The sequence below is a fragment of the Capra hircus genome, chromosome 11 (genome assembly GCF_001704415.2).
Source record: "Capra hircus breed San Clemente chromosome 11, ASM170441v1, whole genome shotgun sequence".
NCBI lineage: Eukaryota > Metazoa > Chordata > Mammalia > Artiodactyla > Bovidae > Capra > Capra hircus.
This window is the reverse complement of record NC_030818.1, coordinates 49,776,056-49,798,964: the sequence shown is the minus strand read 5'-3', so window position 1 is coordinate 49,798,964 and position 22,909 is coordinate 49,776,056. Positions and strand designations below refer to the sequence as shown.

The following is a 22,909-nucleotide window of genomic DNA, read 5'->3' as shown; positions in this document are numbered from 1 at the left end:
TGGTTTCAGCAACTAGTCACCTTTGACCTACCTGGTCTCCCCATGAGCAATGCATCTTGACCCCTCTAAAGGTGACCAAAAGATTGGGCATTCTGACCTCACCTCACATCGTTGCCCTTTGTGCTGTGGATCCTCAAGGCTGAAGCCACATGAACAGCCCTCCCCAGTCTCCACTGCAAGATGCACTTGCCTGCGACTTCCAGGCAAGCCCATCAGTTCAGACTCTGCTCAGCTTTATCACACAGCCTGGGACCCTTGGAAATTTTTGGATCTTCTCTCCCCCATCCCCTTGTGCTACTTGGAAGTGGCAGGAAATGGGTGGGGCTGCTTCTGTCCTCACATGAAACCTCAATGCCAGCATCTCTGCTGCCTTCCTGATATTCTTGTAATGTGTGTAGGGAATCTTTTGGGAAGTAGACCTGTTCCCAGAATTTCTACGCAGGAAGCAAGGTGGAAGTCTTTAAAATTGAGAGTGTATGCTCAGTTGTGTCCAACTCCTTGCGACCCCATGGACTACAGCCTGCCAGGCTTCTCTGTCCGTGGAATTTCCCAGGCAAGAATACTGGAGTGGGTTGCCATTTCCTTCTCCAGGGGATCTTCCTGACCCAGGTATCAAACACATGTCTCTTTATCTCCTACATTGGCAAGCAGATCCTTTACCACTGAGCCACCCAGGAAGCCCCCTTTAAAATTGGTTTCTCTTAAATTTCAAAGAAAAGTCTTGTACATTCTTCCTACACAGTAAGAATTATCTTGTGGAAATGCCAAGAAGAGGGCATGACCCTGACATCCTGCCCTGCTATAAAACCAGGCATCCCAGAATGGGACTTGAACTTGCGGTCTTTTAACTGAGATCAAGCCTGGTCTCAGTGCTTAATGAAGCTCATGTTTTTGATGTCTTATCACAGAAAGAATTCAGTGATAGACAAGGTGATAGGTAAGAAATGAATGTTTTAAGAAAGAAACATACTCCACAGACACAGTGTGAACCATCTCAAAAGACCAGATGGGCCCCAGGGTATAGGGATGTCACTTTTTGTAGGTGTGGGTAATTTCATGAGTGGGAGGAGTATTCCAGCTATTATGGGGAAGGGGGTGGATTTCTAGGAACTGGGCCACTGCCCACATTTTGACATTTATGGTCAACCTTGAAATTGTCAGCTTCCCTGATAGTTCAGTTGGTAAAGAATCCACCTGCAGTACAGAAAGGGTAGGCTATTCACTCCAGTTTTCTCGGGCTTCCCTTGTGGCTAAGCTGGTAAAGAATCTGCCTGCAATGCGGGAGACCTGGGTTTAATCCCTTGGTTGAGAAGATCCCCTGGAAAAGGGAAAGGCTGCCCACTCCAGTATTGTGGCCTGGAGAATTCAGAGTCAGACACAACTGAGTGACTTTCACTTGGAATTTTCTTGGCACCTGTGGGTGTGTCATTTAGCTTGCTGATATATTACAATGAGGCTCAAGGTCTAGGGAAAGTCAACTAATCCGCCATCTTGAACCTATTTGATTCTAATCAGTTTATGTTGTGTCCTCGGGCTATGTCATTGTTTTAAAGGTTGTGCCCTGCCCCCTTCTCTCCTGTTTCACTTAGACCTCTCATCCAAAGTGATTATCAAATGTGATTTGAGGATATGAGAAACTGGTTCTGCCAGCTCACCTTCATTTTCCATTTTCTGTCCCGCATCAGGATGATCCCTACAGAATAGTCAAGAATTTGGCATTGGTCCATTTCTGAAAAAAGGGGAGAGAAAAAGGAATGCACAGAACACTACGTATAAATGTGTCAATTGGGGATGAATCCCGGACTTAATCATTGTACACTATTCACCTCCTGTGCTGCTACACATTTAGCCACTGAATTGGGGGGAGTCTGGGTAAAAAGCAAGGATTTTTTTTCCTTCACAAAATTGAACTAAATCAGAGACACTGATAAGAGTTCTCTTTCACAGTTGTTCAACACAACAATTGAGACGTCTGTAAGGACAGATGATCTACAGCAGCGCATGGAAATACTGCTGGAACAGACTCTCCTGACTGCTTATGTCAATGTGTCAAGAGGACTTTTTGAACAACATAAACTGATCTACAGCTTTATGCTCTGTGTTGAGATCATGCGTCAGCAAGGAAGATTAACTGAAACTGAATGGAATTTCTTTCTCCGAGGTTCTGCAGGCCTCGAGAAGGTACCTGTTTCAAGTTTAGACAGTGAATGTTATTAGATAGAGCTTATAAGCACCTAGAAATGCTCCACAGTGACTCTGGTAACGGAAAGTTTTACCGTCAGCGGTGTCGCCCACTGGGAGTCTGGGACCCAGGCTATAACTTAGTCTTGTCTTTAGTAGCTGTATAGTGGCAATGGCACCCCACTCCAGTACTCTTGCCTAGAAAATCCCATGGGCAGAGGAGCCCATGCGGTCCTCTGCAGTCCATGGGGTCGCAAAGAGTCAGACACAACTGAGCAACTTCACTTTCACTTTTCACTTTCATGTATTGGAGAAGGAAATGGCAACCCACTCCAATGTTCTTGCCTGGAGAATCCCAGGGACGGCAGAGCCTGGTAGGCTGCTGTCTATGGGGTCGCACAGAGTCAGACACGACTGAAGCGACTTAGCAGCAGCAGCAGCAGTGACTATAAAATTTGACCTCTTTATGCAGCAGCGTCCTCACCTATAGAAAAGGGATGTTGGAAGTAACCAGTGAGCTAGCATATGGTGAAGCCAAATCCAGCCTCTCCACCCTGACACCAAGTTAAATCTTGGAGACAGAGTTTTGGGGTGAAGTAGAAAAAAATAACTTTGTTGGTTTCCAGACAGAGGGGGCCACAGTGAACTAACACTGTGTATCCCAAACTAGAGGGGATAGTGAGGAGTTTTAGAGTAATGGTTCAAAGAGGGTGTGATCAGCTTGTGGACATTCTTCTGAATGGTTGGTGGTGAGGTGAGTGGGAGTCAGCATTATCAGCCTCTGGTTCTAACCCTTCCAGTGTCTCCATGCTTGTGGGCAGCCTACCATCGTTAACATTTAACTTCTCCCACCTGGTGGGAGTTTCAGTATCTGCAAAACACCTCAAAAATACTGCTATGTATATCCCTTGAAGGGGAACCAGGCTTTGCCCCAAGGCTGCACTATTGTTTCTTGACTGTTTCCCCCTTGTCTGGACATCCCCTCCCTTCTCATATTAGCAACTGATTGAACCTGCTTCTTGCTGACAAAGGTCCATCTAGTCAAAGCTATGGTTTTTCCAAAGTCACATATGGATGTGAGAGTTGGACCATAAAGAAAGCTGAGCACCAAAGAACTGATGCTTTTGAACTGTGGTGTTGGAGAAGACTCTTGAGAGTCCCTTGGACAGCAAGGAGATCCAACCAGTCCATCCTAAAGAAAATCAGTCCTGAATATTCATTGGAAGGACTGATGCTGAGGCTGAAGCTTCAACACTTTAACCACCTGATGCAAAGAACTGATTCATTAGAAAAGACCCTGATGTTGGGAAAGATCTCCTCCTAAAGGCAGGAGGAGAAGGAGATGAGATGATTGGATGGCATCACAGACTCAATGGACGAGTTTGACCAAGCTCCAGGAGTTGGTGATGGACAGGGAACCCTGGCATGCTGCAGTCCATGGGGTCGCAAAGAGCTGGACATGACTGAGTGACTGAAATGAACTGAACTGAACTAAACTGAACCTGCTTATTGGAACTCATGGAAGGTTATGGAGGCTGAATGAAGCCTAAAGGTTTTGGGCCTATGAGACCCAAGGGTCCTGCTTGGTTTCGATGGGAACATGTTTTGAAAAGTTGACCATTTACAAATGGGAGAGTTAAAATCCAGTAAAAGTAGTCATTCACAGATCTGACCCTAGTGTTTGTAAAGTCATGATCCTCTCTTGCCTGGACACATCTTTCATTATAAAACATGGGGAAGAATAGAACTTGCTTGTTGCCTTCTGTAATAGCATAATGTTTGTCTAACTTGCTCCAGTCCCTCTAACTGGCGTAACCCACCCACATACCACAGACCTGGTCACTCACAGAACAGAAGCACAGCCACCTGACCCTTGCCTACCATCCAGCCCAACTATAAACTCTTGGCTTTGTTCTGTCCATCTCAAGCCCTGCCCTTGGCTCCTATGGTTCTGACACCTGCACGAGCTTGCCAGTATTTGAGCCTCAATGTATCGCTGGGACATTGAACTTCATGCTTTTGTTTGACCCAGCACTCTGAGTCAAGCCCAGGCAAGACCTCTTCACCCAACAGTCCTGCTTCCCTGACCCTTACTCACCCTGCATACATACATATTCTATTAATCCTTTCCTAACACTGTTTTCTTGCCTTTCCCTACTGTTCATGGGGTTCTCAAGGCAGAAATACTGGGGTGGTTTGCCATTCCCATTTCCAGTGGACCATGTTTTGTTAGACTAAAGGTCCATATAGTCAAAGCTATAGTTTTTCTGGTAGTCATGTTCCGATGTGAGAGTTGGACCATAAAGAAGACTGAGCACTGACAAATTGATGCTTTCAAGCTGTAGTGTTGGAGAAGACTCTCGAGAGTCCCTTGGACAGCAAAGAGATGAAACCAGTCAATCCTAAAGGAAATCAACCCTGAACATTCATTGGAAGAACTGATACTGAAGCTGAGGCTCCATACGTTGGCCACGTGATGCAAAGAGCTGACTCATTTGGAAAAGACCCTGATGCTGGGAAAGACTGAAGCCAAAAAGGAGAAGAGGATGGCAGAGGTTAGATGGCATCAATGACTCAATGGACATGAATTTGAGCATACTCTGGGAGTTAGTGAAGGACAAGGAAGCCTGGCATGCTGCAGTCCATGGGGTTGCAAAGAGTCAAACATGACTTAGCAAATGAACAGCAATATTCAGACCAGGCAAATCTATAGAGAAAGAAAGCTTTCAAAGTTTAGTTCCCAAGCACTAAATTTTCAAAGAACTAGTTTTAGCTGTTTAGGGCTAGAGGGCATGGGCAGGTGGGAGGGAAGCTGCTAAACACATCATGGTGTGTGTGTGTGTGTGTGTGTGTGTGTGTGTGAGGAGATGAAATATTCTATAATATTCTAAAATTGACTGTGGTCATGGTTACAAAAGCTGTGAATTTACTAAAATCTACTGGATTGTATGCTTTAAACGGATGAATTCCGTGGTATGTGTATTGTATCTCAATAAGCTATTTTCGGGCTTCCCAGGTGGCTCAGTGGTAAAGATCCCACCTGCCAATGCAGGAGATGTGGGTTTGATCCCTGAGTCAGGAAGATCCCTTGGAGAAGGAAATGGCAGCCCATGCCAGTATTCTTGTCTGGAGAACCCCATGTACAGAGGAGCCTGGCAGGCTGTAGTCCATAGGGTCGCAAAGAGTTGGACGTGACTAAGCCACTTAGCATGCATGCAAAGCTATAAATGTAATATAAAACGTCCTTACCTGCCTCCTGAGAATCTGTGTGCAGGTCAAGAAGCAACAGGTAGAACTAGGCATGGAACAACAGACTGGTTCCAAATCAAGAAAGGAGTACGTCAAGGCTGTATATTGTCACCCTCCTTATTTAACTTATATGCAGAGTACATCATGAGAAATGCCAGGCTGGATGAAGCACAAGCTGGAATCAAGATTTCCAGGAGAAATATCATAACCTCAGATATGCAGATGACACCACCTTTATGGCAGAAAGCAAAGAGGAACTAAAGAGCCTCTTGATGAAAGTGAAAGAGAGTGAAAAAGCTGGCTTAAAACTCAGCATTCAAAAAACAAAGATCATGGCATCCAGCCCCATTCAGTTCAGTTGCTCAGTAGTGTCCAACTCTGCAACCCCATTAACTGCAACATGCCAGGCCTCCCTGTCCATCACCAACTCCTGGAGTTTACCCAAACTCATGTCCATTGAGTCGGTGATGCCATCCAACCATCTCATCCTCTATCGACTCCTTCTCCTCCTGCCCTCAATCTTTCCCAGCATCAGGGTCTTTTCCAATGAGTCAACTCTTTGCATCAGGTGGCCAAAGTACTGGAGTTTCAGCCTCAACATCAGTCCTTCCAGTGAACACCCACGACTGATCTCCTTTAGGATGGACTGGTTGGATTTCCTTACAGTCAAAGGGATTCTCAAGAGTCTTCTTCAACACCACAGTTCAAAAGCATCAATTCTTCAGCATTCAGCTTTTTTTACAGTCCAACTCTCTCATCCATACATGACTACTGGAAAAACCATAGCCTTTACTAGATGGACCTTTGTTAACAAAGTAATGTCTCTGCTTTTTAATATGTTGTCTATGTTGGTCATAACTTTCCTTCCAAGGAGTAAGTGTGGTTTAATTTCATGGCTGCAATCACCATCTGCAGTGATTTTGGAGCCCAAAAAAATAAACTCAGCCATTGTTTCCACTGGTTCCCCATTTATTTGCCATGAAATGATGGGACCAGATGCCATGATCTTAGTTTTCTGAATGTTGAGCTTTAAGCCAACTTTTCACTCACCTCTTTCACCTTCACCAAGAGGCTCTTTAGTTCTTTGCTTTCTGCCATTAAGGATGGTGTCATCTGCATATCTGAGGTTTTTGATATTTCTCCTGGCAATCTTGATTCCAGCTTGTGCTTCTTCCAGCCCAGAGTTTCTCGTGATGTACTCTGCATTGAAGTTAAATAAGCAGGGTGACAATATACAGCCTTGATGTACTCCTTTTCCTATTTGGAACCAGTCTGTTGTTCCATGTCCAGTTCTAACTCTTGCTTCCTGACCTGCACACAGGTTTCTCAAGAGGCAGGTCAGGTGGTCTGGTATTCCCATCTCTTTCAGAATTTTCCACAGTTTATTGTGATCCACACAGTCAAAGGCTTTTAGCATAGTCAATAAAGCAGAAATAGATGTTTTTCTGGAATGCTCTTGCTTTTTTGATGATCCAGCGGATGTTGGCAATTTGATCTCTGGTTCCTCTGCCTTTTCTAAAACCAGCTTGAACATCTGGAAGTTCATGATTCACATATTGTTGAAGCCTGGCTTGGAGAATTTTGAGCATTACTTTACTAGCATGTGAGATGAGTACAATTGTGCAGTAGTTTGAGCATTCTTGGCATTGCCTTTCTTTGGTATTGGAATGAAAACTGACATTTTCCAGTCCTGTGACCACTGCTGAGTTTTCCAAATTTGCTGGCATATTGAGTGCAGCACCTTCACAGCATCATCTTTTAGAATTTGAAATAGCTCAACTGGAATTCTATCATCTCCACTAGCTTTATTCGTAGTGATGCTTCCTAAGGCCCACTTGACTTCACGTTCCAGGATGTCTGGCTCTAGGTGAGTGATCACACCATCGTGATTATCTGGGTCATAAAGATCTTTTTTGTACAATTCTTCTGTGTATTCTTGCCACCTCTTCTTAATTATCTTCTGCTTCTGTTAGGTCCATACCATTTCTGTCCTTTATTGAGTCCATCTTTGCATGAAATGTTCCCTTGGTATCTCTGATTTTCTTGAAGAGATCTCTACTCTTTTCCATTCTATTGTTTTCCTCTATTTCTTTGCACTGATCACTGAAGAAGGCTTTCTTATCTCTCCTTGCTATTCTTTGGAACCCTGCATTCAGATGCTTATATCTTTCCTCTTCTCCTTTGTTTTTCGCTTCTCTTCTTTTCACAGGTATTTGTCCCATTACTTCATGGCAAATAGATGGGAAAACAATGGAAACAGTGACAGACTTTATTTTCTTGGGCTCCAAAATCACTGCAGATGGTGACTTCAGCCATGAAATTAAGACATTTGCTTCTTGGAAGAAAAGCTATGACCAACCTAGACAGCATATTAAAAAGCAGAGACATCACTTTACCAGCAAAGATCCATCTAGTCAAAGCTATGGTTTTTCCAGTAGTCATGTATGGATGTGAGAGTTGGACCATAAAGAAACTGAGTGCTGAAGAACTGATGCTTTTGAACCGTGTTGGAGAAGACTCTTGAGAGTTCCTTGGACTGCAAGGAGATCAAATCAATCAATTGTAAAAGAAATCAGTCCTGAATATTCATTGGAAGGACTGATGCTGAAGCTGAAGCTCCAGTACTTTGGCCACTTGATGGGAAGAACTGACTCATTAGAAAAGACCCTGATGCTGGAAAAGATTGAAGGCAGGAGGAGAAGGGGTCGAGAGAGGATGGGATGGTTGGATGGCGTCACAGACTCAATGGACGTGAGTTTGAGCAAGCTCTGGAAATTGGTGATGGTCAGGGAATCCCGGCATGCTGCAGTCCATGGGGTCGCAAAGAATTGAACATGACTGAATGACTGAAATGAACTGAACAGAACTGATGAAAGCCTCAGGCAAATATTCATTAAATTTTCAAAGAGCTAGTTTCAGTCTACAATTATAGCTGTTTCTCTGTCTCTTTTAAAACTGTTTACCCACATGTAAGATCTTCATGGAATATTGCCAGGTGGCCTAATATTGATACTTTTCCCTGAAATTTCTGGGAATATGTGAAATGATTAGACATAGACACACTCATCCCAGCTGGAAGGAGAGTACTGCTTGTCTTGCTACTTATTTTGCTCTACTTCTCAGACTTCCCTGTCTCCTAGCAGTGAGAACATCTAGGAACTGGATTTGGAAACTAGTTCTCTAGGAAAAAAATCATCAATATAAGAATATTTGAGAGGTGGGGAGAGACCAGCGTGGCATGTTGGAGAACAGGCTACAAGTAGACTTGACAGATTTATTGTTAACCCTTCACAAGATCAATGACTTTCAGCACAGGTCGACATGAAAAGCTTTCATCAGCTGCACTTAATTTCAAACACCAACAGGTAGAATTGATTCAACAGCGTATCTATTTCACCATATCTTATATCTGTCCTGGGCAAATGGTTATTTTTAATATGCTATTAGAGCTTGATTTTTCCCTTAGACAAGGTGAAAGCATATTCTGTGGTTGTCTTTGTGCATTACTATTCACTTTTTTTCTGTCTTCTAACAGGAACGCCCACCTAAGCCTGAATTTCCCTGGCTGGTTACTGCCACGTGGTTCGCTTGCTGTGACTTAGAAGAATTATTTCCAGTTTTTAAAGGACTTACACAATATATAGTGTTATATCCTATTTCCGTACGCATAGGTAATACAGCAAAAAGGATCTGCTGTAGGAGGTTGTAAACAAATTCATGAACCCTAACTTTAAAAGTCTCCTTTAACCTCTTCTGCAGTATCAGTATTTTTCACTAGGAAAGCCTTCATTTTTAAGAAATTTTGAATTACTTGTTTTCCCAGTTTCTTGAGATAAATGCTTGGCCCATGAATTTTCAGTATTTCATGTTTACAATTATACCCATTTGAAGGAGATGCATTTACCTCCAAGTATTGTTTTAGCTTCATCTCATACTGGTTTTGGCTTCCCTGGTGGCTCAATGGTAAAAAATCTTCCTGCAATGCAGGAGACAAAAGTTCAATCCTTGAGTCGGGAAGATTCCCCTAGAGAAGGGAATGGTATCCCACTCCAGTATTCTTGCCTGGAGAATCCCAAGGACAAAGGAGCCTAGGGGCTACAATCCATGGGGTGGCAAAGAGTCAGACACAACTGAGCATGGCAGGTTGTACTTTTTTTTAACTTCTTACTGAAGGAAAACATACATATGGAAAAGTACACAAATCAAAAACGAACAGCTTATTATAAAATACTGACTAATTCTGAGCTACCACCCAAGTCAAGAACTAGAGCACTAGCATCACAGAATTCCCGTATACTCCTTCATAGAACCCTTACCCTCTTTCCCAAAGGTTATGCCTGCTCTGAATTATAACAGTCTATGTTACTTTTCCCCCATGTTTTATTATGTGTATGTAGTCTTTGCTGTTGTTGTTTAGTCACTAAGTCATGTCTGACTCTTTAGCCACCCCATGAAAAGTAGTTTGTCAAGTTCCTCTGTCCGTGGGATTTCCCAGGCAAGAATACTGAGGTAGATTACCATTTCCTCCTCCAGGAGATCTTCCTGACCCAGGGATTGAACCTACATATCCTGCATTGACAGGCAGATTCTTTGCCACTGAGCCACCAGGGAAGCCACATGTAAACTTTAATTCAAGCCTATTAATTATGGCATTTATTTTACTGTTTTTTAAACCTAACCAGTCATTTTCTAAGAGAGCTACATTAAGGTACACCACTATGACAATGTCTCTGTAATTCTACAATTTCTCCCATTATATCTTGTGGAACTGATGTTGTTAATTAAGCATAAATAGGTTTAGGGTGATTATCTCCCTAACCAGTAAAATACCTGAATAGTGCTTTTTGCCTTAAAATATATTTTCTAATATTAGTATTATTAAATATTATTACAGCAGGATTGTCTTCATTAGTATTCCCTCTGTATATTTCTGCATTCTTTATCTCTTCTGGGTCATTATCATGTTTCAGTGTATCTTTAGTAGGATTTTGTTGTTTTGAGCAACATGGCAGTCTCTTTTTAAACAAGCAATTTTTAATCTGACTATTGTAAAGTTGGTTACACCTCTATTTCAGTGGCTGTCACTGGGGAAGATTTTGTTCCCCAGGGGACATTCTGAAGACATTATTGGATTCCACAACTGGGGTGGTGCTGCAGGCATCCAGTAGGTAGAAACCAGAGATGTAACTAAACATCCTACAATGCTCAAAACAACCAGAACAGCTCTCCACAACCAGTGACCACTTGCAAATGACCACTTGGACCAAATGGCAGTAGTGGCAGGGTTGAGAAAATCCTCATTTATTTAGACTGACTTCTGCCACCTTATTTATAGGGATTTTTTCCTTGGCATGCTTTTCTTCATTTTTTACTTCTTCTTTCTTGCCCTCGGGTCTGTTGTCCACATTCTTTTTTTGTTTTCCTTGTTCTGATTTGAAGTTGTGTGTTCTGTTGTTATTTTTAGTATTCTTCTGCTTCTCATCTGAATGGGTTTTTTCCTGAGTACACCCAGTAACTGTGGTGGTTTAAAGGCTATGTGGACCAGAAATTCTGGGATCCTTATATGCCCATTTGATTTCTAAATAAAGACTAGGAAGAATAAAATACTCTTCAGGAAATAAACCAAATGAAAATTGTGTTTCTATATTATGGACCAATTAAACAAGATGGCTAGAGGAAGAGGTAGAACACAGAATAAAAATACTCGTAGGAGGAGTCTAGTGATGGACAGCTAGGGAAAGACCCAAAGCAGAAGGGGCTAGATGGAGCTTCATAAACATAGAGGCAAAGAAAGAGATAAAGGCTGAAAGACAAAGTAATTCTGAAAACAACTCATCATGTTTGGACAAAAGGCACCATTTATTACTGTCATCTGAGACTAAAATTTTAGCAATTTAAAATAACTTTCTTGCTTTCATTTGTTAAATTTCAAGGTTGATTCTGGAAACCCTGCAGAATTACGAAGGTTTGTGTGTGATAGGATGACTTGTGTTCTAAAAGTGAGCTTTAGATCTTTGCAGGTGAAGTTTAATAATTAATTTCAAAGCCACTCAGCTTCAAAGGCTTCCTAATTGCCTTAATCTTGTGCCTATGTGTTTCATGTTCTACTAGTTGGGAGTTAGAATTTCAAATTATCCTGCCTTATTAGCCAAAGTCCTAGTGATCATTACAATAATGAGAACCTGAGGGGAAAATAAGTCCTTTTGGAATAAATGTTTCCACTACCTGGTTCTCAGAATAATGCATCCACTAAAAAGTGCTGTGGTGTGCTCTACCCTGTGGTCTCATGCCATGTAATTGTCTATATTTCACACAGAAATTAGAAGTCTTACAGAATTACCTACTGCTCCAGGGTCATGGGCTTCAGTGTCACTTAATTTCTGTCACCAGCTCTGTAGCTGCTATTGTTAGGCCCTCAGAGGAGAGCCTCGGAGGAGAAAGTCATTTTCCAGCCTGCTGTGGAAGCCAACCATTTTGAGTAATATTCAACCCCAGCAGCCTATTTCATCACCAGATGGCCGTGTTGGTCTGCTGAGCGGCTTAACAGCAGCACATTGTGCGCCCTGCAGGAATTTCAGTGCTAATTCTTGTTCAGTCGCTCAGTCACATCCAACTCTTTGCCACCTTGTGAACTGCATCATGGCAGGCTTCCCTGTCCTTCACTGAGTTTGCACAGATTCATGTCCCTTGAGTTGATGATGCCATCCAACCATCTCATCCTCTGTCGCCCCTTTCTCCTCATGCCCTGTCTTTCTCAGCATCAGGTCTTTTCCAGTGAGTCAGTTCTTCATATCAGGGTGGCCAAAGTAGTGGACCTTCAGCTTCAGCATCAGTCCTTTCAGTGAATAGTCAGGGTTGATTTCCTTTATGGTTGACTGGTTTGATCTCCTTGCAGTCCAAGGGACTCTCAAGAGTCTTCTCCAGCACCACAATTCGAAAGCTTCTATTCTTCAGGACTCACGTATAATACACAATTTATTCATATGTTATTTATATGGCAAAAATGCATATATGCCTGAATATTTTATGTGCTTCATCTGTCTCACACATATTTTATGTGCTTCATCTGTCTCATACTTAATAAATGTGCTTTTTCTATCACTGCTCTGCTTTTTTCTGCTTTTCCTTCTGCCTCCAACAGTGATGGGGGCTCTGGGGCTTTGTTGGGGGTGGGGCTGCACTGGGTCTTTGTTGTGGCACTCAGACTTTCTCTAGTTGCAGCACTCAGGCTTAGTTGCCCTTTGGCGTGTGGGATTTTAGTTCTCCAACCAGGGATCAAACCCACATCCCCTGCATAAGAAGGCAGATTCTTAACACTGGACCACCAAGGAAGTCCCAGCAGTGATAGTTTGATGTACTTTTATGCTATTGTCTGACACATTGATTTATTTTATTGTATTTTTATTATTGGGTTTGTATTGTAATTAATATAACTTGACCTGTTTTGTCCCATTTAATTATGTTTGCCTTGAATTCTAGTATAGCCAATGTTACTCATCACTTCTTATCACTTAGGGTTGGTTTTTTTTTTTTTGCTCACATTTGATTGATAAATCTCTATGCATCCTTTAATTTGTAACTTCTCTGTCATTTAACTTCATGTTTTGTAAGTGTTTTGAATTCATTTTCTGATCCAATTTTGAATTCAGTATTTCCTAATTAAGTTGGGTAGAGAGAGATTAATATATTTACATTTGCGGTAATATAAAAAACTGATAGTCAATGTAGAAATTTTTTCCTTACCATATATACTTATTTAATGGGTTTCCCCAGTGGCTCAGTAGGTAAAGAATCCACCTGTAACACAGAAGACACAGGAGATGTGGGTTTGATTCCTGGGTCAGCAAGATCCTCTAGGGGAGAAATGGCAACCCACTCCAGTATTCTTGCCTGGAGAATCTCATGGACAGAGGAAACTGGCAGGCTATAGTCCCAAGGGTCACAAAGAGTCAGACACAACTGAGCAACTAAACACACACATTTATTTAATATCACAGTCATAGCAACTGTAATTAAAGCATGTTTTAAAATTGTGTTTCCAGGGTCTTTTGAGACTTATATTAACCCACCTGATCGGGACGCCTATTCTATAATGAAGGAGGGTGATCAACTCATAACAACGGAAAGGGTGCCCACAAGCTATAATTTTTGGCATCCAGAACTAAGTTCTTTCCATAAATTAATCCTTATTAAATGCTGTAAAGAAGAAAAGGTAGGATATTTTTCATTAAAGAACTGTGTTATAATTATTTTTGCTAAAGCTCACCAGCCAGTTATGATTCATAGACTTGATTAGATTTATTTAGAAAGTAACAATGGCCAAATTTGGGAAGTGGTTTGTGACTTTGTGTTGTTAGTAAGAAATGGAGACTTTGTGTTATCAATAGAGAACAATATTTTATACAGGAAATGATGAGAGAAAAGGCTGGAGAGTCATCCAGGGACCTAGAGGAACTTCCTTAATGTTGCCATGGGGAACTTGTGCTTCCTGCCAGGGAGGTCAGGACTCTGCTGGATGGTGTTAGCAGGGGACTGGTGGGCCTTTCAGAACTTGGCAGCAATGGGAAGGAGGCATTTGAACAGAAAAAAACCATAGTCACCAAGACCAGTTTGAAGATGGCTGACATAATTATGCAAGAAATTATGGCAGCTTGCATAAAATAGAATGAAATAGCACCATTTGCAGCAACATGGATAGACCTAGAGATTATCATATTAAGTGAAGTTAAGTCAGACAGAGAAAGAGAAACATCCTATGGTATCACTTATATGTGAAATCTAATTTAAAAAATGATACAAATGAACTTATTTACAAACCAGAAACAGACTCATATATGTTGAAATCAGACATATGATTACCAAAGGAGAAACATGGAGGGAAATAATAAATTAGGAGTTTGGGTTAATATATACCCACTACCATATATAAACTAGATAACAAGGACCTACTGTAAGCACAGGGAACTCTACTCAATATCCTGTAATAACCCATATGAGAAAAGAATCTGAAAAAGAATGGTGATATATGCATATACATATATATGTATATATATAATTCACTTTGCTGTACACTGGAAGCTAATAAAACATTGTAAATCAAATGTGCTTCAGTAAAAATTGTTTTAAAGTTATGGCAACCTGAATTAAGATAGAGGTAGTAGATTAAAGAGATGGAGGGGGATGTGGAGATGGGGCAACTAGTATGGCTCCTGGTTTCTGCGTGGGTGCCAAAGGGGAGAGTTGTGTCAACAACTAAGCAAGTGTGAAAGGAGAAACATGTCAGATAAAGATGTCACTGAGTCTGCAGTATCTACCAATATCAAACTGTATGGTAGTCTGAGGACCAATTAATATCTGCATAGAAAACTTTAGAGAGAAATATAGCTTAAAAGATAGAGACTGGGGAATCATTAACATTGAGTTGGAAAGTAAAACCACAGGAGTTGTTAAAATTGTAGAGGAATAATAGGTTAAGAGGCCAGAGGGATGGTATGGGGAGGGAGGTGGGTGGGGGTTCAGGATTGGGAACTCATGTACATCCGTGGTGGATTCATGCTGATGTATGGCAAAACCAATACAGTATTGTAAACTAAAATAAAGTGAAATTTAAAAAAAATAATAATGAAGTACTAAAAAAAAAAAAAAAGAGAGAGATGGGCAAAGGATGAAACCCTGAGGAGCACCAACTTTGAAAAGACAAAGAGAAAGGATGAAGAGCCCTTAAGAAAGAAGGGGCAGAGGGGCAAGAAGAACACCAGGAGAAAGAAATGATGTGGAAACCAAGTAGGCGTAGTGTTTCAATACAGCAAGAATTATCAACAGTTTGTAATGAATGGAGGGTGTTCTATGAGAAACGGGAGAAAGAAAATGCACTGGAGAAAGTCAAACTGTAATTTGGAGATATTGAGGCTATACTGTAGGATTTTCTACCATCTCTTTAGGAAAACGGAAAGGCTGTGGGGTTGGCCTGGGCTACCGATAATTGCAATAGATGAATGGAAGATAGAAGGTCATTGAGACTGTTGGTAAAAGTAGTTCTATAACGGGGAAGAGCTCTAAGAAAAAGCTTATAGACTGGGAGAAGAGGGAAAACCTTGAAAGTTTCTTCGGAAGCAAATGTAGTTGGACTAGGGATGTAGAACAGTTAGAAGGACAGGAGAGGTTGTGATCAAAGTTGAGCTTAAAACTTCTAATGAGAAGTTCCAAGTGGTGACCATGTCCTGAGGGTGGCCATAGGTATGGGTGACTGAGATGATGTGCACTAGAGTTTGAGGTCAAGTTACTGTGCGGTTAGGATGTGGGAGGTCCTTCTGGGCCCTGAACCTAGGTTGTATCACCCCAGATGATGACAAGACAATGCCTGAGACACAGTTGATAGATCACTGGAAAAGATATAAATGGAGAGGAAGCTATAAGCGAGGTGGCAAGTCCTCAATGGATATGCGACAGTGGCTACCAGGTCGGATACTGACAAAGATGAAAGGATGATTAAACAGCAGTAGTCCCAAAGAAGGAGTTTTAAGACTGAGACATAGGCTAGAAAATTCTAAACTATGGGAAATTTTTGTTGTTTTTGTTTCGGGTTCTGTGTCTCTGTGTATGAGCTAAAGTTCTTAAGGTTGCAACAATATAGAACAAATTTAATAAATTCAAGACTAAAAAGGATATATTAAAAGGATACTGGGGTAGCTCATTAAATTTGAGGAAAACCAGTCAATCACACTTCAGGAGGAGCAGCTCACTGGGCAACTCACTGAGCGTAACTCTATAGTATTGCCATTGATAGCACTCAACTCTCAATGAAATTGTTCCTCCAGTTTCAAATTCTCAAGAGAGAGATTCTGATTGGTCCAGCTCAACTTAAGTTTTGTTCCTCGTCCAATCAGCTACAGATAGGAAAATTGCATCAGGCAGTAGAAATATGACTACACAAGAGTTCTAGGGAAGAGAACAGACCGGTGGGCTACATCCATGCAAGATTCCACCTGCTATGGGGCCTTGTCCCACAGCCAATATTCCCATTTCTCTGGTCCAGAGAAGATCAGACTCAGGAAAAGACCTAAGACTCACTTTCGATCATTTGAAGACCAGTACCTGTCCCTCAGCTTTTGTCCATAAAACATTTAACAAATACCTTGGTGAGTAATTTTTGTATTCCAGGCACTGAGGATACAATTGTGGAAAAGAAAAATTCTTTTTTCTTATGAAAAAGAAAAATTACTCCCAAAGGCTTGTATTCTAGTGGGAGAGAGAAGGGACAGAAAGAATAAAATACTTTCTGCTTGCAAAAAGTTCTAAGAAGGACATGAAAGGGAATTTTCAATAAAAGTAGTAGAGTGGAAACTAGAGTAGGAAGCCAAGGAGGACCTCTTTGAAGAGGTGATGGTCTCAACTCATATAAATCGTTTCCTGTGTCATACCAACATTCTGTGGGGGCAGACTGGAAGGTGTCGGGCAGCAGCAGGGAGACCTGGAACAGTGCCCCTGGGTGGGGAAGCCTAGCAGAGACTCAAGGGCAGACCAGTTAGGAGAAGGAAGAGGGTTCCAGAGGAGAAGGACCAGGAATAGCTTAGAGCCAGGCCTTCAAGCTGTGGTTAGAGTGATTGCTCATGGGAACAAAAAAGAAACAAATAGAATGAGAAATGGAGTCAAGCCCTGCACTAGAAGTGGGCGGAGTCACTCCCCCTCAGGCACCACCTAGGCTTGGAGAGGGGAGGAGCAAAGGGTCTTGGTAGAAAATGATTTCCTACCCCTCCCAGTCATGAAATCCAGGTCAGCCTGAGGACAAGGATTTTTTGTTTGTTTGTTTTTAATTAATTTTTTATTGGAGTATGGTTGATTTACAATGTTGAGGGGTTTTGTTTTTTTGTCTCTTGGACCCTTTGGAGAATATGATGCAAGTTGCAAGCCTTCTTAGAAAATACACAAATGCTCTTCCACGTATGATTATGTAATTCTTGTTAAAAATCTCAATCTTGGGAAATGAAGTGTGTTCTCTCTGTCACACACACACATTTATTTTTTACATTTAATTTTTATTTTTACCTTTTCACCCTCTGCATCCATTTTCCCCTCTCTGGCAAACAACAGTGTACACTCTGTATTCAGAAGTTTGTTGTTGTTGTTGCTATTTTTTTAATTTATTTTTAATTGGAGGGTAATTGTTTTACAGTGTTGTGTTGGCTTCTGCCACACAGCAACACAACTCAGGCATAAGTATACATATGTCTCCCCTGCAGAAGTTCCCTCCTACCCCCGACCCCATCCCACTCCTCTAGGCTGTCGCAGAACACACTGTTGAGCTCTCTGTGATATATAGCCATCTCCCATTAGCTATCCATTTTATTAGCTATCATGGCCATGTATATGATTCAATGCTACTTTCTCAATTCATCCAACCCTCTCCTTCCCCCTTGACCACAAGTCTGTTTTCTTTGTCTGTATCTCTATTCCTGCCTTACAAATAGGTTCATCAGTACCATCTTTCTAGATTCCATCAATTCAGTTCAGTTCAGTAGATTCCATATATATGTGTTAATATGTGATACTCATTTTTTTTCTGACTTATTTCATGCTGTGTAACAGGCTCTAGGTTCATCCAACTCACTAGAACTAATTCAAATGCATTCCTTTTTATGGCTGAGTAATATTCTGTGTATATATGTACCACTACTTCTTTATCCATTCATCTGTTGATAGATATCCACTTGCTTCCATGCCCTGGCTATTGTAAACAGTGCTGCAGTGAACACTGCGGTGCATGTATCTTTTCGAATGATGGTTTTCTCAGGCTGTGTGCCTAGTGCTGGGATTCTTGGGTCACGTGGTAGTTCTATTCCTAGTTTTTTAAGGAATCTCCATGCTGTTCTTAGTGGCTGTATCAATTTACATCCCCACCGACAGTGCGACAGGGTTCGCTTTTCTCCACATCCTCTCCAGCATTTTTTTTTTTGTAGATTTTTTTGTTGGTGGTCATTCTGACCTGTGTAAGGTGATACCTCATTGTGGTTTTGATTTGCATTTCTCTAATAATGAGTGATATTGAGCATCTTATCATATGTTTGTTGACCATTTGTATGTCTTCTTTGGAGAAATGCCTGTTCAGGACTTTCAACCACTTTTTGATTGGGTTGTTTGTTTTTCTGCTATTGAGCCGCATGAGCTGCTTGTATATTTTGGAAATTAGTCTTTTGTCCAGTGTTTCACTTGCAATTATTTTCTCCCATTCTGAGGATTGTCTTTTCATTTTGTTTATAGTTTCCCTTGCTGTGCAAAAGCTTTTAAGTTTAATTAGGTCCCAATTCGGAGAAGCCGATGGCACCCCACTCCAGTGCTCTTGCTTGGAAAATCCCATGGACAGAGGAGCCTGGTAGGCTGCAGTCCTTGGGGTCGTGAAGAATCAGACATAACTGAGAGACTTCACGTTCACTTTTCACTTTCATGCATTGGAAAAGGAAATGGCAACCCACTCCAGTGTTCTTGCCTGGAGAATCCCAGGCACAGGGGAGCCTGGTGGGCTGCCGTCTATGGGGTCACACAGAGTTGGACACGACTGAAGCGACTTAGCAGCAGCAGCGGCAGGTCCCAATTGCTTATTTTTTTTTTAATTTCCATTATTGAAGGAGTTGGGTCAAAAAAGCTATTGCTGTGATTTTATGTCAAAGAGTATTTTGCCTTCTTGTTGTTATTTTTAAGATTCCACATATGAAAGATAATATGTTTGTTTATTTTCTGTCTGACTTATTCCACTTGGTATAATGCCCTCAAGGTCCATTCATGTTGTTGCAGATGGCAAGAGTTCATTCTTTTTCATGACTGAATAATATTCCTATATGTGTATGTATCACATTTTCTTTATTCATTTATCCATTGATAGACACAGGTTGTTTTCATGTCCTGGCTATTGTAAATAGTGCTGCAGTGAACACGGGGGTGCATGTATTTTTTTCAAGTTATTGCTTTCATTTTCTTAAGATAAATACCCAGAACTGTGAGTGCTGGATCATACGGTAGTTCTGGTTTTAATTTTTTGTGAAATATAAATACTGCTTTTCATAGTGGAGACATCAATTTACATTCCTAGCAATGATGCCTCAGGGCTCCCTTTTCTCCAGATCTTCACCAACATTTATTCTTTGTCTCTTTGATAATAGTCATTTTAACAGGTATAAAATGATATCTCATTGTGATTTTGATTTACATTTCCCTGATGATTAATGATGCTAAGCAGATATATGTCTTTTCTGAAAAAGTGCCTGTTCAGATCTTCTGCCTGTTTTTTAATTGGATTGTTTGGGATTTTTTTGCTATTGAGTTGCATGAATTTCTTATATTTTTTTGGATTTTAACACCTTATTAGATGTATGGCTTGAAGATACCTTCTCCCATTCCATAGGTTGTCTTCTTATTTTGTTGGTTGGTTCTCTTGCTGCACAGGAGCTTTTTCATTTTGTATAGTCCCACTTGCTTATTTTTGCTTTTGTTATTTGTGCTTTTGCTGTCATATCCAAAATCTCATTGCCAAAAGCTACATCAAGGAGCCTTTCCCCTCTGTTTTCTTCTAGGAGTTTTATGGTTTGGGGTCTTATATTTAAATTTTTAATTCATTTTGAGTTGATTTTTATGAGTGGTGGAAGCAGGGATGTAAATTGATATAGCCACTACAGGAAACAGAATGGGAAAGCGTAGTCTCTTCAATAAATTGTGTTGGGCAAATTGGATATTCAGATGCATAAAAATGAAAATGAACCCATATCTTGGGTCAAACTCATGTTGTTTGAGGTTTGACTCTATAAGATCATATCATCTGCATATAAGGACATTTTTAATTCTTCCTTTCTGATTTGGATGCCTTACTTCTTTGTCTTGCCTAATGGCTCTGGTTAGAGTTTCTGATACTATGTTGAAATGGATCCTCATCCAGTAGCCTTTTAATGTTTTTCCTTTCAACTTTCAGGTGGTTTTTGCTCTTACAGACTTTGTCATAGAAAATCTTGGGAAAGCCTTTATAGAGACACCACCTGTGGACCTGCCCACTCTGTATCAAAACATGTCATACAACACTCCCCTGGTATTTATCTTAAGCACAGGCTCAGATCCCATGGGTGCATTTCAGAGGTTTGCCCGGGAGAGTGGATATTCAGAAAGGTAAGATCACATTGTTCAGTTTTAATCATTCATATGAACATCACCTAGTTAAAATTTCCCTTTTTTTTCCTTCCCTCTGTGGAATGTGAATTCCTAATTCAGGTATCCCTTATAAGTTAAAATATTTAATATATTTTAAATATATATAAATAATATATTATATATATTAAATATATAAATATTTATTTAAATATAAATAAGTTAAAATATTTAATAGTTAGCTATGCATGTGATTAAAGTGGTAGTAAATTCATAAAAGCAGATGTAAACTTCATTTGAGCAAAGGGGAGATTGTTTAAATATTGAGGGATAATTAATTAAATAATAATTAAAACATTTGCTATTTAAGACATTACTTTAATGTAACTATAAAGGTCTGTAGTTTACACCTTATGCTCAAATGTACAAAAAAATCCCATAGCTCTTTAGGTTGTGTTATTAATCTCTTCTTTCTCGTGAGCCTCTATTCTGCTGAGTAAGAAAAAGAGGGGGAAGTTTAAACTTGTGAATTTACAATATTATATTTTCTTCAGATTTAAATCTCTCCAGAGTAAGCTGTTTGACTCCTTTCTCATAAAAACTCAGTCTTCCTGACTCCTTCTTTCCCAAGTCCTCCCCAAGATGGTGTTCTGATGGGTAGGAAAGTACATAAGACCATGGGATAGCAGGGGAGAGTAGGGGTCTCATATCTAGGAGGTAATCTCCAGCTCTGACAGGCCCTTGCATGGAGATTATGAGACAATGAATTCCATCTGTTCTTTGAAGTTCAAAGAGTTGGACACAACTGAGCGACTAAACAGCAACAATCTTTATTAGTCAAGCTTCTCTAGAGAAACAGATATATATGGATATATATACACACACATAATACAAATTATATATATTATGCAAATAACATATATATATTACCCTATTGTTGTTGTTGTTCAGTTGCTCCATCATGTCCAACTATTTGCAACCCAATGGACTGCAGCATGCCAGGCTTCTGTGTCCTTCATTATCCCCTGGAGTTTGCTCAGACTCATATCTATTCAGTCAATGATGTCATCCAATCGTTTCATTCTCTGATATCCCCTTCTCCTCCTGCCCTCAATTTTTCCCAGCATCAGGGTCTTTTCCAATGAGTCAGCTCTTCACATAGGGTGTCCAAATATTGGAGCTTCAGCTTCAGCATCAGTCCTTTCAATGAATATTCAGGGTTGATTTCCTTTAGGGTTGGCTGGTTAACTCTTCTTGCAGTCCAAGGGACTCTCAAGAGTCTTCTCCAGCACCCAGTTCAAAAGCATCAATTCTTTGGCACTCAGCCTTCTTTATGGTCCAACTTTCACACCTGTACATGACTACTGGAAGAACCGTGGCCTTGAATATATTATGCTATATATGTGTGTATATATATTATACATAAAATGAGATATCTGCTGACATGCTTATGGAGGCTAATCTCCAAAATCTGCAGTCAGCAAGAGAGAAACACAGGAAAGTCAATGTGTAATTCTAGTCCAAGTCCAAAGGTCTGAAAACCAGAAGTAATAATGATACGAGTCCCAGTCTGAAAGCCAGCAGACTCAAGACCCAAGAAAAGTCAGTGTTTTCATTTGAATTCAAAAACAAAGAAATACAATGACCCAGCTCAGTCAGGCTGAAGGAATTCCCTCTTCCTCAACCTTTTCATTCTGTTCAAGTCTTCACTTGTTTGGGTGGGCCCCATCTACATTAAGGAGGAAAATCTGCTTTACTCAGTCTGCTGATTCAAATATTAATCTCACCCAGAAACATCCCCACAGACTCATTCAGAATGATGTCTGACTTAATGTCTGGGCACCGTGTGACCCAGTCTAACCTCACTAGTAATTAGGAAACAATAAGTTAAAACCATTAAGAAGATATTTCATATTCATCAAATTAGCAAAATTGTGCCAAAGATAGGGAGCTATAGAAATATTCATATTGCAAGTGGGAGTGAAAAATTAGTTTAAATCATTTTGAAGAGAAATTAGCAGTATATCAGAGTTGCAGAGAGCATTCCCCATATCCCAACAACTCACTACTGAATTTGTATGTTCAAAGTCAGTCATGGATGGGCAAAGAGCCATATTCAGGAACATTCATAGAAATGTGTTTATAATAGCAACAACAAAAAAAACCTGGAAACAACCAAAATGTCCATCTTAAAAAACTATGTAAATTGTGGCACATTCATATAATTGAATATAATACACTATAGCCATGAAAATAAATAAATTAGGACTATGTTTATTAATATGGATGGGTCAAACTGCTGGTGCTGCTAAGTCCCTTCAGTCGTGTCCAACTTTGTGCGACCCCATAGATG

At 40.6% G+C, this 22,909-nt stretch overlaps 1 protein-coding gene across 1 annotated transcript in view; it reads left to right on the top strand.

Moving 5' to 3' along the window:
- The window catches only part of DNAH6 (dynein axonemal heavy chain 6), a 284,536-nt gene that overhangs the window by 205,052 nt on the left and 56,575 nt on the right, over positions 1-22,909 (top strand). The window contains exons 60-63 of the mRNA XM_018054768.1: positions 1,948-2,181; positions 8,966-9,101; positions 13,473-13,642; positions 20,387-20,577. Coding sequence (XP_017910257.1) covers positions 1,948-2,181; positions 8,966-9,101; positions 13,473-13,642; positions 20,387-20,577 — 731 coding nt within the window. The remainder of the gene's footprint in view (positions 1-1,947; positions 2,182-8,965; positions 9,102-13,472; positions 13,643-20,386; positions 20,578-22,909) is intronic.